Source organism: Anser cygnoides, chromosome 1 (assembly GCF_040182565.1).
Source record: "Anser cygnoides isolate HZ-2024a breed goose chromosome 1, Taihu_goose_T2T_genome, whole genome shotgun sequence".
Taxonomy (NCBI): Eukaryota; Metazoa; Chordata; class Aves; order Anseriformes; family Anatidae; genus Anser; species Anser cygnoides.
In genome coordinates this window covers 131,856-147,901 of record NC_089873.1, presented here as the reverse complement: position 1 = coordinate 147,901, position 16,046 = coordinate 131,856, and the positions used below count along the sequence as shown (strand labels likewise).

At 43.3% G+C, this 16,046-nt stretch overlaps 1 protein-coding gene across 11 annotated transcripts in view; it reads right to left on the bottom strand.

The window, feature by feature from the left end:
• Nucleotides 1–772: 772 nt before the first annotated feature.
• GOLGB1 (golgin B1) overlaps nucleotides 773–16,046 on the bottom strand; it is a 70,824-nt gene continuing 55,550 nt past the window's right edge. For 10 of the 11 annotated variants that reach the window (XM_048074813.2, XM_066992119.1, XM_048074812.2 and 7 more), the window contains 6 exons: nucleotides 15,385–15,516; nucleotides 13,668–13,826; nucleotides 13,444–13,538; nucleotides 12,648–12,782; nucleotides 3,767–3,872; nucleotides 773–2,503 (listed from right to left, as the gene is read on the bottom strand). In XM_048074813.2, the coding sequence (XP_047930770.2) occupies nucleotides 2,369–2,503; nucleotides 3,767–3,872; nucleotides 12,648–12,782; nucleotides 13,444–13,538; nucleotides 13,668–13,826; nucleotides 15,385–15,516 (762 nt within the window). In that variant the 3' untranslated portion in view covers nucleotides 773–2,368. Of the gene's footprint in view, nucleotides 2,504–3,766; nucleotides 3,873–9,700; nucleotides 9,805–12,647; nucleotides 12,783–13,443; nucleotides 13,539–13,667; nucleotides 13,827–15,384; nucleotides 15,517–16,046 lie in introns of all 11 variants that reach the window. The other variant, XR_007167406.2, reaches the window with a different exon arrangement.

Sequence of the window (16,046 nt, the reverse complement as noted above, 5' to 3'; positions counted from 1 at the left end):
TCTTCTGAGGTTTTATTTTATTTATTTATTTATTTTAAGCTCTAACCATTCCGTCTGAAGGTGTAAGATATTTAATGTCCCCAAACCAGCAAAAGGTTGTCTTATTTCAGTTTACAAGAAAAGCAGATCCTGAATTTGAGTCCTGTGCATCATGGGCTTTAAGGAAACATACTTCACTTGTAATTCTTGCTCCTATTAAACGCACCAGGACCATCATATACATATACATGTCATATACAGTCTTACAATACCCTATTATTAACTTTTGTTCTAATGGTAGGTAGATTATAGTAGTGAATATGAACAAATGTACCTGTCTTTGGCTACAAAGCTGAAAAAGAACAGTATGTTTTAACTGAGTCCCACCTAAGTTAGTGGCATATTTCCATCTTGCTGGTGCTAATGCCCCTGACTTTCTTGGGGGTTGTACAACTCTAACAGGATGCACAGTTCAGTTAAATCTATGTAAGCATAAATAGAAGTAAACCCAAGCAGACCTTCAGTTTTATTTGAATTGCTTTCAAAACTAAATTGCTCTTTCCTTCTTTGGTCATTACAGCTAAAGTGGAAAAAGGCTGATAAGTGAGATAGCAGAAAAGGTCATCTTCATGAATGTTCAAATAATATGAAGAAACATATGTTCTGTAATTAACACACAAGCAAGTGCACACAAAAATGACATACAGTTCCATGGTGGTCCTGTAAAAGGCATTCTATAGCAGCACTACACCTTCAAGAGACCTCTGACATATACATGACAACGTTACATGACTTCCATCTGAAAATAATCTTTATTATGTACAGGAGCACATGCCCCAGGAAGCTATAGGCAAAGTATTTGGTCGCAGAATTTTATGCAGTTGAGGAAATTCACACAAATCATCAAGGATAGTGCACTAATGGCTATTTTGTGCCAGTGTTCTGCCAGAGATCTAATTATTTTAGCTACAATGATGAATTCAATCCATCCTCAAACAGGTTTTATTCAGTGCCTAGAGACTCTTAGGTTACCAGCAATATCAAAAGGACTCTCTCTTTCCCATGTGAAAAAATGCAAACATGAATAGTCCAGCAAAAGGCAGATAGAATCCTTCTGCCAAGTACTCTGAACAGAGCGATGGCTTGGTCTTTGACAAGAAACTGGACTAGCACTATCTTCTTTGCATTCAACATTCTCCCTTTGGAAGAGGGCACTGTCTCAACTCCAGGACATTTTCAGGAGTTCTTTAGAAAAACACAGCTTTTCATGTATCCTATTTGATCAAGTCCATTTACATCAGTTTGCTTTAGTCAAACAAGTCCAATGATCACAATTAGCATTCTACAAGCTTTTCTTAAAGCAACGATGCCAAAGGCCTCAGAACTCTGTTCCATTCCCCAGCACAAGGGGAACAGTTATAGTTCAAGTTCTTCTGCATTTGATTTGGACCCACATACCACATTATGGAACCCTTCAACACAGCCTGTACAGGTTTAATCTTGTGACAACGGTACAGTGGAGCAGAATGCAAGAGCACGGCTGCTCTCTTTTCAAGAAGTATGCAAGCACTTTCTCTCTTCAGTAAGAGGTGCACAAATGCTATAAGCAGCAAGGTTATTAACTTGGAGCTAAACAGTTTCTTCCTCCTATTCCTCTTCAATAATTACATTTCTGAAATTATTTTACAAGCTTGTCAGAGCAGACATACAACTGTTTTTAAATGGATTGCTCAGTAGGTCCAAACATACTAATTTTGTCCCTATTTCAACAGGCAATGCAACTGAGCAGGAAGCATGATTTTGAAATTCATATTCCTGAAAGTGTCCACAAACTCGTTAGGACATACATTTCAAATAGCACTGAGCTGTGGAGCATGAAATAGGGTACGAAAGAAAGGGAAGAAGCTTTCCTTTCTTGTACCTAGTTTTCTCAACCCAGCTCACTGATTCAGTCTAAGAGGGTGAAGATCCTGCAGTTCTTAGAAGCATTGAATTACTGCAGCAATTCATGAATATCTTATTTATTCCTACCATATCACGATATTACATAAAATGAGTGATGCTACCTCCAGGTATGGGATCAGATGCTGTCCTTTAAACTGTTAGCTTGAGGACCCCAGTTCAGAAAATGTACTGCTCAATCATTTAAAACCACTGAATGGAATGACAGACGTCCTGGAAACATACCCCAGGCATCAGCACTGGCTGCTGCATATTCAGATAGCAAGCAACTTGTGTTCAGGTTGCTGGGTGGTGCTGCCCCTTAAGGGCTGATTTGGAAAGGGAAGGCAGCTGGGAGGTGTGCTGGTTACAGCTACCTGGTGGATAGGGAGTACAGGCTCAGGGATTACACAGAGGGCTGTGGCTCAAGAAAAGGCTGTTGTTCTGTTCATAGGTGGCCTGTAAAGCACAGGAAGAGCAGGGCATGAAGAGCAAGCAGATACATGGCCACTAGCAAAGGCAAGTGGGTCCGGGAACGGAAGAGAGAGCATAACAAGCGTCGTAGTCCAACAATATTCCGAGTCTGGAAGAGAAAAAGAGAGACCAATCAGTGTTAGGAATGGCTAAGTCCCTAGCAACCTTCACCAAAAGTTCTCCATATCACAAATATAAGATTGTTTAAGCTAAATAAGCACAAATTTTCCCAAACCCATTCCAATGTCAGATTCGACCTCTAGAGCCAATCCTCACTGAAATACTCCCCTTTCCCATTTTCAGGTTTTCCCCAGAAAACCTGCTCTCTTCAGATTTCTCATGAACTAGCTCTCTCCAATTTCGAATGAGAAAGGACAACAGAATGCAGAATGTTTCCCCCTAACATTTGTTCTCTACAAATTCCTAGCCCCTCCCAGTGAAATACAAACAAACTGATCAATGGTACTTTTCTGCTAGAGACTCAAACTATTAGGAATCCTGATTCACCCATCCTCTGGGCTAGAAGAAGAAAATGGTTATTTATTTGATGAGATCTTTCATCCTTGCAGCTGAAAGGACTTTGGATCCTGTTGAATGCGCTGCCCTATGGTGATCTTATACTACAGGGGCCTTCAAGGAATCCTCAGACAATGTAACATCTACTGGCAAATTTCCATAACAAAGAGAAAACTGTCTATTCTAGTGACAAACCTCCAGCATTAGCAGAGGGTTCCATCCAGTTGTGGCTCTTGCCCTACTTCCAGTGATGCTGCTCTTGGGAGCAGCACCCCCAAATGCTGAAGAGATAAGAGGCCAAGCTCTTCAGCAGGGTTTATTCCTTAGCAAAACAGGACAAGTGGCTGTCAGACTCTTATTCAGTACAGTGAAAAAGCATCTCTCCACTTTGGATCCCAGCCTGACACAGGCTGAAAGATCGTGACTGAGGGAAAACTGAGATGGTTGCTAAATAAAAGGTCAGGCTCTCCAGACATTGCAGATGCTGGGCCAGTAACATGTATACTTCGTATGTAAGATGTTTGCACAGACTTTGCCTGTTGCTCACCATTGGGGCCTTGACTATGCCACAAGGAACCTGGGACCAGATCCTGGGCACAAACAATGCTGTTCTACATTTCAGTGGCTTCTGAAATTTACTCTGTTTCTGCAGATTGTAGCAGAAAAACAATTAGAACAGTATGTGGCTTTTGGCATGGAAAGCAGAGCAAGCCAAGAGCAGAAACCCACCAGACCTTTACAGACCTAAATATGCCTACAGAAGGATTTAGCTGCTATTGATTCAGAGTTTTCAGTTCACATTTTCTTACATCAGCCAGGGCTCACGTCATCGAGAGCTGTGAATGAAAATTCTTACTTTGCTGAAATTATTATCCGTGGAGTCAATCAGCAAGGAATGCTCATGACCTGGAGTCATATCAATGCTACCACTTAAGGAAGATGTCCACTCACTCGACTGCAACCTGCCACAAAAACAAACAAACAAACATTAAATCAATGAGTAGAAGGACTGGGTGATCCAAGTAGCAACAGTCCTCTTTCATTTTGTTAAATATGGTTTCAAAATTAAATTATTGCCAGATTTTCTGTAGGCTAGTGAAAACGTAACAGAGTTGGCATATTGTTAATCCATAATCGTTATACTTGCTCAGTGTAGCCTCTTTCTGTGTCCAAAGTCAGAGAAAAATTGAAAATTTCCATATTGCATGATTACCATTCCTCACCAGTAGAGGGAAGTTCACTTGTTGGCAGTGAAGTCCTTTCTCTCCTAATTTATGTCCTATAAATTCAGAACTCTTGATTTCTTTTTTGGTGCTGCTTTTCCTCTTCAGGAATTTCAATCTCTGACTTAACTGAGGTGTCTGTGTTGTGCATGGGGGCTTTTAAGTGAAATTTAATAGCATGTGATTTGAAAGAAGACAGGGCATATGATTTAATTATCTTAAATTCCATGAAAATATTTTGGAAGCCAGCTCAGGTCCCAACAGTGCTGGTTCTTGCTAACTATTTCCCAGTAACATATCTTCAAGACTGGTAAGATACTATTAAAGGATGAAATGCACAAGCAGCACCGTCAAATCTTAACATCTAGTCTATGTCAGACTCCTTTTCTCTACTGACTGTAATGGTACCTGTCAAGTAACCTGGGATAAAGTGGGCATAAACGGCAAGGTTTTGGTAACAGGGAGCTGCAGGGGGAGACTGTGTGGTAGGAAGCCATGAATTGCCCTGTGTCATTGACAGATGTTTTCATCTAGCTTGGCAATGGATGATGACACCTCACTGCATGCCAAAACATCAGAGGAACATATCGTGCATTTGCTTATTTAAAGAAAGGGTGGTAGCTCATAGGGGCAGAAGGAAGACACACGTGGGCACAGAAGAAGATACATGAGGTGGTATGTGGAAAGGAACATTCTGGGCAACACAGATGGAGATTCACTCTTGTAAGGAGACACTCCATGCTGGAGAAAGCATGTCTAGGACTGTGTCTCAAAGATAAGACATGCTGGAGTAGCTACATCCCCAAAGGGACTGTGGCCTATGGAGGAAGCTACACTGGAGCTGGTGTTCCCCTAAATAGCCTGCAGCCATGATGGGAGCAGTTATGGGGGTAACCTGACTGTAGTAACAAAAGGTCTGACAACCTGAGAGCCAAGCCCAAGAACTTGGCCTAATTAAATGAGCCTGGGAACCAACATCCTTGAAGTGTGGCTGAATACTCATAATGGGGAGGCATCCTGAAGATACCACGCCGTTGATCAGTACAAAACAAGAAAAGGAGAACGACTTATCATCTGAGAAGGTGGGAATCGATGTGAGAAATAAGTTTTTGTTTAAAGGAAAATAGCAGAAACAAGAAATTTTATTTATTGACTCTCTCAGCAAGAAGACCACTACTAACAGCACCTGTTGATTACGTAAGCATGCTGTCCTACTCCTTCTTATGTCTCAATAATATAAAATGGGCCTGATTTTCACCCAAGACAGAGTTTTTCTCTCTGAGAAACATCTCTTTGTTTCCTTTGTTCCCTTTTCCCTCCTTAAACAAGTTGAAGTTTTGCTGGAACTTTAGGTTAACTTTGTGACTTGGCCAGGTCTACTCCTAACCCCCCTAATACTCCTCAAGTGGTGACACTTCAACTTTGAAGTGTGACTCTGTTACTTTATTCCCTTTCTGGGCCCCTTGGGGTTGTCCGTATTTTGGGGAATTGTTTTGTTTTTGACCTGTTTGGTAGTCAGTCTTTTTGGACATTGTTTTATTGACATTACCACCAGCCCCTTCCTTTGTTCCCTTTTAGGATCTGTTTGATGCATTCAGTACTGGTAGTTCTATGAATATGTATGTATATAATCTGTCGTAAGTCTAGAATTGATAAGGGTAACCTATCGTAAGTCTGTTTGCTGTCAAAGTATTGATAGGTTTGTCATAAGTATTTTCACTGTCATAGTAATACTGATAACTTTGTAAAACCTATAATTACTCCCAAATCGTATCTGCTGTTACATTACTGATTTTCTTACCTCAAATTGCACTTCTACTACTCTTAAGTGATATTACTATTAATTGGTACTACATCCTTGACACTTGTTGCATATATCTATACCTATGCATGCTTGCTTCCTGGTAATATCTGTAATAGCTTGTTATCTATCTTTCATCTTAGAATCACAGAATATCCTAAGTGGAAGGGACCCATGAGGACCATCGAGTCCAACTCCTGACTCCACACAGGGCAACCTAACAGTTAAACCATACACCTTAAGAACATTTTCCAAACACTTCTTGAACACCAACAGTACATCTTCAGTACAGAAGGGAAGGTCCAACTAGAGAAGGACGTATTTATTTTTCCCCCCAGTGGCACCAATCAATTTTGTCAGAAATACAATTCCATCTGTATTTGCCTGATTAATCATAGCATTCTTGCTAGTGGTGATTCACACTGATTAGTAATAAATAGAAATTCTTAGTGAATAAAGCCTGTGTGTCCTTGTGTATCACAGAATCCTACAAACTCACTGTTACGATCGTTACGATCATTGGGTTGGGCAGTTTCCTTCCCTCTTTGGATCATGATAGGCCAGTAGAGGAACCCACAGCAGAGCAGAGGAAATAAGTAAGAAGCAAGGAACAGCAGAAAGAAATCATAGCATACTGACTCCAACCTCTTGTGCTGCCTTTTGCCTCACTGAAGGAAATGAGTATAATGTAAGGTGCAAACAGGCATGGAGACTAGGAAAGGGGGAGGAGAAGTGTCTACGCTGAAGCTGAGCCTGGGGTAGGGAGAAGTGTTTACCCTAAATTAGTTGTTTCTCAATACCCAAAGTTTATGTTCATTGGCAATAAATTTAAATTCAGTGAAATTCATCAAGTCAAGATTGTTTTGCCCAAGACAGATAGGTGCTTACTAAAGAGACAAAACCCTTGGAAATATTGGGTATTGCCCTCTGTGTTAGGGAATGGATTGATTTGGAAAAGTTAAGGACCAGACCAATAAAGGGCACCTTGTGGTTGGGGTCTGCTACAAGCCAGCTGATCAAGGGGAGCCTGTTGATGAGGACTTCTTGCTTCACCTACAAGAAGCATCATGCTCACACACTCTCATCCTGATGGGGGACTTCAACCACTCAGATGTCTGCTGGAAAAGCTACATAGCAGGCTGTAAGTAATCCAGAAGATTCCTAGAGTGCGTTGAGGATAACTTCCTGGTCGATGCATTAGACAAATCAACCAGAAGAGAAGCGTTACTGGACCTGGTGCTCATCAATGCAAATGGACTCATTGAAAAGGTTAACATTGGAGGCAGTCTGGGCTGCAGTGACCATGCCCTGGTTGAGTTTGTGATCTTGAGGAATATGGGCCTGGGAGAAGAGCAAAGTCAGAACCCTGAATCTCTGAAGAGCAAACTTTGAGCTGTTTAAAGATCTAGTGGATGAGATCCCCTGGAACACTGTCCTTAGGGACAAAAGAGCTGAACAGAGCTGGCAACTCTTTAAGGATGTTTTTATCAGAGAACAAGAACTCTCCATCCCCCTGTATGTATAAAAGACCATGCAGCGAGGCACAAACAGTCCAGGAAGTTCCTGCAGAGCACTGATGGTAACTTTTTGATGCAGGTGGTCGAGGAGCCAACGAGGAGTGGTGTGCTGCTGAATACTGTGCTTACAAACAGAGAAGAGCTTGTTGGAGATGTGAAGGTTGGGGGCAGCCTTGGCTACAGTGACCATGAGATAGCAGAGTTCAGGGTCTTGCGAGAAGGAAGCTGGGCAAGAAATAGTATTACAATCGTGGACTTCAGGAGAGCTAACTGGCCTCTTCAGGGACCTACTTGGAGGAATCCCATGAGTCAGAAGGTCCAAGAGAGCTGGTGAGTATTCAAGCATCACTTCTTCCAAGCTCAAGAACTATGTATTCCTATGAGCAAAAAGGCAAGCAAAGGGGGCAGGAGACCTGCTTGGATGAGCAAGGAGCTCCTGGAAGGACTCAAATGGAAGAAGGATATATAGAGAATGTAGAAAATGGGACAGGCCACTTGGGAAGAATATAGGGACACTGTCAGAGGATTCAGGGATGCAACAAGGAAGGCCAAGGCCCATTTGGAGTTAAATCTGGCAAGGGGTGCCAAGGACAACAAGAAGGGCTTTTTCAAATATATTAATAGCAGAAGGAAGACTAAGAAAAATGTGGGCCTGCTGCTTAACGAGGTGGGTGCCCTGGTGACAAAGGATACAGAGAAGGCAGAATTACTGAATGCCTTTGTTGCTGAATGTCTTCATTTTTAAGACCAGCCCTCAGGAATCTCTGGCCCCAGAGACAAGGGAGGAAGTCTGGAGAAATAAGGTCTTTCCCTTAGTCAAAGAGGATCAGGTCAGAGATCTCTAAGGCAAACTTGACACCCACAAATCCAGGGGCACAGATGGGATGCATCCGTGAGTGGTGAGGGAGCTCACGGATGTTATTGCTAGCCCACTGTCCATCACCTTTGAAAAGTCATTGAGAGGTGCTTGAGGACTGAAAGAAAGTCCATGTGACCCCAGTCTTCAAAAAGGGCAAGAAACTACAGGCCAGTCAGCCTCACCTCCATCCCTGGAAAGGTGATGGAATTACTCATCCTGGAGGTCATCTCCAAGCACATGGAGGAGAAGGTGATCAAGAGTAGTCAGCATGGGTTCACCAAGGGGAAATCATGCTTGATCAACCTGATAGCTTTCTATGCTGGAAAGACTAGCTAGGTGGACAATGGCAGAGCAGTGGATGTTGTCTACCTTGACTTCAGTAAGGCTTTCAACACTGTCTCCCACAACATACTCATAGGCAAGCTCAGGAAGTGTGGGGTGGATGCGTGAACGGTGAGGTGGATTGAGAACTGGCTGGATGGCAGAGCTCAGAGGGTTATGATCAGTGGTGCTGAGTCTAGTTGGAGGCCTGTAGCTAGTGGTGTCCCCCAGGGGTCTGTACTGGGTCCAGTCCTGCTCAACTTATTCACCAGTGACCTGGATATGGAATAGAGTGCACCCTCAGCAAGTTTGTGGATGACACAAAACTGGGAGGAGTGGCTGATACACCAGAGGGCTGTGCTGCCATTCAGAGGGACCTGGACAGGCTGGAGAGTTCAGCAGCGAGGAATCTCATGAAGTTCAACAAAGGCAAATGCAGGGTCCTGCACCTACGGCAGAATAGCCCCATGCACCAGTACAGGTTGGGAACTAACCTGCTGGAAAGCAGCCCTGTGGAGAAGGACCTTGGACTCCTGGTGGATAGCAGATTTACCATGAGCCAGCATTGTGTCCTTGTGGCCAAGAAGGCCAATGGTATCCTGGGGTGTATTAGGAAGAGTGTTGCCAGCAGGTCGAGGGAGGTGATCCTGCCCCTCTACTGAGCCCTGGTGAGGTCTCACCTGGAGTACTGTGCCCAGTTCTGGGCTCCCGGTACAAGAGGGACACGGAGTTCCTGGAACAAGTCCAGCAGAGGGCTGTGAAGATGATGAGGGGACTGGAGCATCTCTCATATGAGGAGAGGCTGAGAGAGCTGGGTTTGTTTAGCATGGAGAAGAGAAGACTGAGAGGGGATATTATCAATGTGTACAAGTATCTGAAGGGTGGGAGTCAAGAGGATAGGGCCGGACTCCTTTTAGTGGTACCCAGTGACAGGACAAAAGGCAACAGGCACAAACTGAAACATGGGAAGTTCTGGCTGAATATGAGAAAACATTTTTTACTGTAAGGGTGACAGAGCACTGGAACAGGTTGCCCAGAGTCTCCTTCTTTGGAGATATTCAAAACCCACCTGGATGCGATCCTGTGCAACACATGGTAGGTGACCCTGCTTGGCAGTGGGGTTGGACCAGATGATCTCCAGAGGTCCCTTCCAACTTCAACCATTCTGTGATTCTGTGTAAGAAAGCAGGCAGGAAGGACAGAAACTGGGATGGCTGTGCAAAGACCTGCGGGTCAAACTGAAGTGGAAGAAAGAAATGCACAGGCACTAGAAGCAGGGACACGTGTCCTGGAAGAGTACAGGGATGCTGTCCCGATGGGCAGGGATGGGGTAAGGAAAGCCAATGCACAGATGGAAATGAGCTTGGCAAGGTATGCAAAAAATAACAAGATGGGATTCTATAGGTACATTGGCCAGAAAAGAAAGGCCAAGGAGAATGTTCCCCCTCTGATAAACAAGAAGGTAAAAAAAAAAACAACAAACAACCAAAAACCAACCAACAACAACAACAACAACACTGATAATGACAGGCATGGAGAAGGTTGAGGTACTCAACAACTTCTTTGCCCCAGTCTTCACCTCCAGCCAGGCTTCCCACATCTTTCATTTCTCTGAATCTGTAGATGAGGGCTTAGGGAGCAAAGTCCCTCTCACTGTAAACAAAGAGCAGATTTGAGACCGCCTGATGTAACTGAACAGCTACAAGTCCATGGGTCCCGATGACATGCATTCCAGAGTCTTGAGGGAACTGACTGATATAGTTGCCAAGCCTCTGTCCATCTCCATATTTGAAAAGTCCTGTCAGTCAGGTGAAGTCCCTGGTGACTGGAAAAGGGAAACAACACTTCCATTTTTAAAAAGAGTAGAAAGAGGGACTCTAGGAACTACACACTGGCAAACTTCACCTCTGTGCCTGGGAAGATCATGGAACGAAATCCTCCTGGAGGCAATGTCAAGGCACATGAAGGAAAAGGAGGTGATCCAAGACAGCCAGCATGGCTTCATAAAGGGCAAATTGTGCCTGATCAATCTGGTGGCCTTCTATGATGGAGTGACTGCATCAGTTGACAAGGGAAGACTGACCGATGTCATCTACCCAGGCTTCTGTAAGGCCTTTGACATGGTCACACACGACATCCTGATCTCTAAACTGAAGAGAGATATGGATTTGAAGGGTGGACCATTCAGTGGATAAAGAATTGGCTTGAAAGCCACACCCAGATAGTTGTGGTCAATGGCTCTATGTCCAGATGGAAGCTGGTGACTCCCTCAGGGGTCTGTCTTGAGACCAGTACTGTTTAATATCTTTATCAGTGACATAGACAGGGGGATCAAGTGCACCCTCAGCAAGTTTGCAGATGACGCAAAGCTGAGTGTTGCAGTTTATATAATAAAAGGAAGGGATGCCATCCAAAGGCACCTGGACAAGCTAAAGAAGTGGGCCCATGTGAACCTAATGTGGTTCAACAAGTCTAAATGCAAGGTGCTGCACTTGTACGTGGAGCAATCCCAGACATGAGTACAGACTGGGAGAACTCATTGAGAGCAGCCCTGCAGAGAAGGACTTGGGGGTTCTGATGGATGAAAAGCTTGACATGAGCCAGCAGTGCATGCTTGCAGCCTATAAGGCCAGCTGCATCCTGGGCTCTGGGGAGACCTCATTGCAGCTTTTCAATACTTAAAGGGGGCTTACAAAAAAAGATGGAGAACAACTATTTGCTTAGGCATACAATGACAGAATAAGGGGGAATAGCTCAAAACTAAAAGAAGGGAGATTTAGATTAGATGTTAAGAGGAAATTCTTCACTCAGAGGGTGGTGAGGCACTGGAAAAGGTTGCCCAAGATAAGCTGTGGATGCCCCATCCCTGGTGGTGTTCAAGACCAGGCTGGACAAGGCCCTGGACAGCTTGATCTAGGGGGTGGCATCCCAGTGCATGGCAGGGGGTTTGGAACTAGGTGATCTTTAAGGTTCCTTCCAACCCAAACCTTTCTATGATTCTATGAAATACCTGAAAACTCCTTTTTTGTCTTCATCCAATTCTCATATCCAAATTATATTTTCCAATAGTTAATATAATTCATTAAGAAAATTGGCATTCCTAGTCAGAATTTGTCTTACATGAGTTTTCACTCAGTTGTCTCATTCAGTCTTTGTCTACAGTTGAAGGATAGACATGGTATAGTCATTTCAATGTCCAACAGTGTAGAGAACAGTCATACTTGTTCTGAGAAGCACAAGCCATGGGCAAAGAGGAATTGAGCATCTTGTTCTAGTTTATCTCTTATACAAACTTCGTGGTTGGAGGTCCGCAAGCTTGATGAGAGGTTGCTGAAGGAGGGAGTTTTGTGTTGGTGGGACAGCCCTGTTTTGGCAGCAGAGCAGAATCTTAAGGGCCACTGTGCATGAATGTAACCTTTTGCTTCATTATGTGTAACATTAATATTAAAATTCACATCGCTGAATATGATAATGAGCTTAAAGAAGTACATGCTAAACATGTACGATTATAGTACTCAACACTTCACCCAGATCATGCTAAACGTCACCCCAGGGAGCGAAGAGCTGATAGATAAGGTTAGGATATAAAAGAGTGTTAGGAGTTAGTGTACATATATAGGAGAAGAAAAAAGAAAAAAAATGAGAAGATGAAGTTAGAGTGAAGAGCTGGGGGGTTGGGGGGGGAAGAAGAAATTCTAAACGTAGAAGAGGATGTGACCTTTCTCCTCCACCAAGACAGGGACACCTTCTTGGTAAGCTTTGTGCCTTTACCCTTTGTTGAGGAATAAACGGGATAGAATTTTGCTGGCGCTATTATCATATATTAGCACTATTGCAGTAAGTGAATTTATTAATGACAATCCCAAATCTGTTATACCTGTCACGTTATTAAATACATTAAAATATTGTTGAATGTCATGTTGAACATATGAATGTAATGAAGTGCAGAAATGAACAAAGAGCTATGATCACCATACTCTTATGGTAATACTGCCCATTTGGTCAAGCTCCCTCACCTCCTGATCTGATCCTGTGCTGCAGAGAGTGCTTCCTCTACAGCAAGACGACGGTCCCGTTCTTCCTCCAGTTGCTCCTCTAAATACCTCAGATCTTGCTTTGTGCTGCTGTGTAAATTTTCAGTTTCAGACAACCTGTCAGAAAATAACCAAGCACATGTGAAAAAATGGGCTAATTCACAGACTATTCTGTTTCTATTCAATAATGCAGTATGTGAACAGATTCCAACTCCCTTCCACTTACAAAGAAGATGGGTATTTTTCATGAATATATTTAAATTATTTGGAAATCAAGAGTGAGAATACAAGCCTCTTAAAGATTCTGTGTCACATCTGGAATGAGCTTCTTGGCTTTGTCATCCATGACCCCACCTTCTGCTAACTGTTTTGAAAGGGCACAGTGAATCATGTGCTAGGTTTCAATTCCAGACACACTCGCAACAACACTGAGACCAGGCTAACAACTAACAACACTGAGACCAGGCCAAATTAATATACTTCGGCAGTTACTGAGGAACCAGCCCGTCAAATCAAAGATGGTAGTTCGGCTGGTGATGGTGAACCGGAATTGCTACTGAATGTTGTCTCTTCGTTGTTTGAAGTTCTATGCAAAGAAACAACTAAATATAGCTGTCAAGCATGTGTGACAGTACCTCCACTTCAACAAAGTCCTAGTGTGGAAATGAGCTGCTGAAAGCTCTGACAAAGTGTAACTCAACTGTGCTCTTCCCAGCCTGAAGATCTCCGTCAGGACTAACACTCCTCCTGGCCCCCCAGTTTCTTAGGCTTTCTTTACCTCAGCTGCAACTCCTGTAGTTCAGGTGTGTAACTCCCTCCAGGCTCATTCTTTTCTTGGGGTGCTCCAGGAGCAGCATCTGTTGTAAAAGACTCCTGAGAGAAAGCATGAATATATGGCATAGGGCACTGGAAGAAGATAGAAACTAGCTACAATGCTGCACGCTTAGTGGAGCCATCTGCAGTAAGTTTTGCACTCTCTTGCACCCAGAGGAAGACCCTTACCATGCTCTTGTCTGCAGACTGCAGCTCCTGGAGCTGCCTTTCAAGCACCAAGCAGCGGTTCAGAACCTCATTGTAGTGCTGGTGACTATCACAGATGTTTCGACTGCTACCACGCAGCTGGAGGGAGAGGGCATTTTTCTCCTCAAATACCTGAGAGAGCTGAGAAGAGAAGACAACTGTTGAGTAAAGAACTCAAACGTTTTTGTGAAAGTGAAATTTTCTGTGTAACTGAGGCTAATAATTCTAATGGGAACATAGGTATTACCACATTGTACATTTCTAAGGTTCATAGACCAGTGATAATCTCCAACAGTAGCTTGTGGCTAAAGTTTCCAGCATACTTTTACTTTCTGCAACTTGGGGACTTGCCAGTGAAGACAGGCAAAAAAGTCATTGAGTACCTCAGCCTTCTCTGTATGCTGGATAACTAGGTCTCCTGTTTCCTTCTGGAGAGGGCCCGCAGTTTCCCTAATCATCATTTTATTGCCGACAAACCTATGGAAGCTTTATTGCTGCCTTTCTCACTCTTCCTCCTTCCCCTGCTTCCCTTCACTCCCTCTCCCCTTCCTCCCCCCCAACCCTTCATCTAGCTATCAGTTGGACAAATGAATTGCTACATAGGCCCAAAATTGGCTGGACTCAAAGGTAGTGGTCAATGGCTTGACAGACAGCAATGGACAGAATACTCCTCTGGCCTGCCTGAGGTACATACTGCTAAGTACTGACAGCAACATAAATTGACACAGTATAGCATCAGGAAATTTGCAGGCAATATTGAATTTGTGGGATTGGCTGACATAACAAAGACTGAAACTTCAATCTAGAGGGACCTTGTACCAACAGAAATCTTTAGTTCAATAAAGGGAAGTGCAAACTTCTGCTCCTGAGGCAAAACCCACGCATCAATACAGGATGGGAAGAGACTGTCAAGGCAACAGCTCTGCTGTGAAGGACGGGAATTACAGCAGCTGCCCAGCTGAATACAAGTCAAGAGGACACTCTCATTGTGGACAAGGAAAATTGTATCCTGGGTTACATTAGGAGAAGCAAGGCCAGCAGACTGAGGAATGCTACTACCTGATCTGTTTGGTAACAGTAAGACTGTACCTGGAATACGGTGATTAGTTTTGGGACCCAGTTTCAAAATGGACAGAGAGAGTCCAGAAAAAGGCTACAGTGATAGTCAAAGGATTGAAGCACATGATGCCTGTGAGAGCTGAGCTGCTTTATCCTGGTAAAAGGAGTCTTAAGGGTGATTTTACAGTATTTTACAGTTACCTTAAAGGGAGTCATAAAGCAGGCAGATTGAAACTCTTTTTGGTAGTGGCAGAAAATATAAGAACAGACCATAGACGGTGGCTTACAGAAGTCAAGCTGGACATTAAGAAAAACATTTCATTAAAATTGTAGAGCAGCATTGGACAAGGACCGAGAGAGGTTCTGGAATATCTGTTCTTGGTGGTTTTCACCACTTGGCTAGGGAAGGGCATGGATGACTTCATCTAATGTTCCTGACAGTGTTGCTTTGAGCACCAGAAGGGTGTACTAGATCATCTCCAGAGGTCTCTTCTAACTAATATTTCTGATTCTGTGTTCACTTCAGTGAACGCCCACAAAAACAGAACGATCTATTCCTGCTCCCTGAGCCTTATTCAAGCCTACCCTCTTCCTCACATTCCTCAGCCCAAACTCTGCGAATAGAAAATGTAATTTGTACCTTACTGTTTAAATGCTGAATTCTGAGTTCTTTTTGGTGCAGTTCTTTCAGGCAGTCACTTAACTGGGACTGGAGATGTTTTGTCTCTGTTTCTAGGCTTGAAAAGTCCCCTCTCAGAGCTTCTGGAGAAATCTGCCAGGGAAAGTATAATGAAGAACATATCACGTGTCAATCTATTCTCATATTATTCCTCCCTGCCCTACATTATTTAGTACTTGATCTGCCCAAGCAAAACAGCAAATGGCAAATAAATAGAAATAACCCAAAAGCCATCTGAAAAGCTAAACAATTAGGAATGATCACTCTATGTGCACATAGGATGGGTCTTTCTCAAAAGCTGTCTCGGGCCTGTCTACAATACAGGAAGAAAAAAAAAGCATATGGAAGAGAACAGGAAAACAAGACAAAACACAAATCAATGTCCTGATTACTCTCATTCAGCACAGACTAAAAGGTTAGCACTGAAGCATTCTCCTGGGAAAAAAAAAAAAAATCACATGCACATTGTTCTAGCTTTTTCTTTGTGTATATGCATGTGTGTCAAAGGGATAGGGAAGGTTTCCTCCCTCCTTCACTAACAGAAAAGCTTTTCACTGAACTGTTACAGATATTGACAGGAGAGTGCTTTCCTTATTCATAATGTTAAGGTACTGCACACGCAG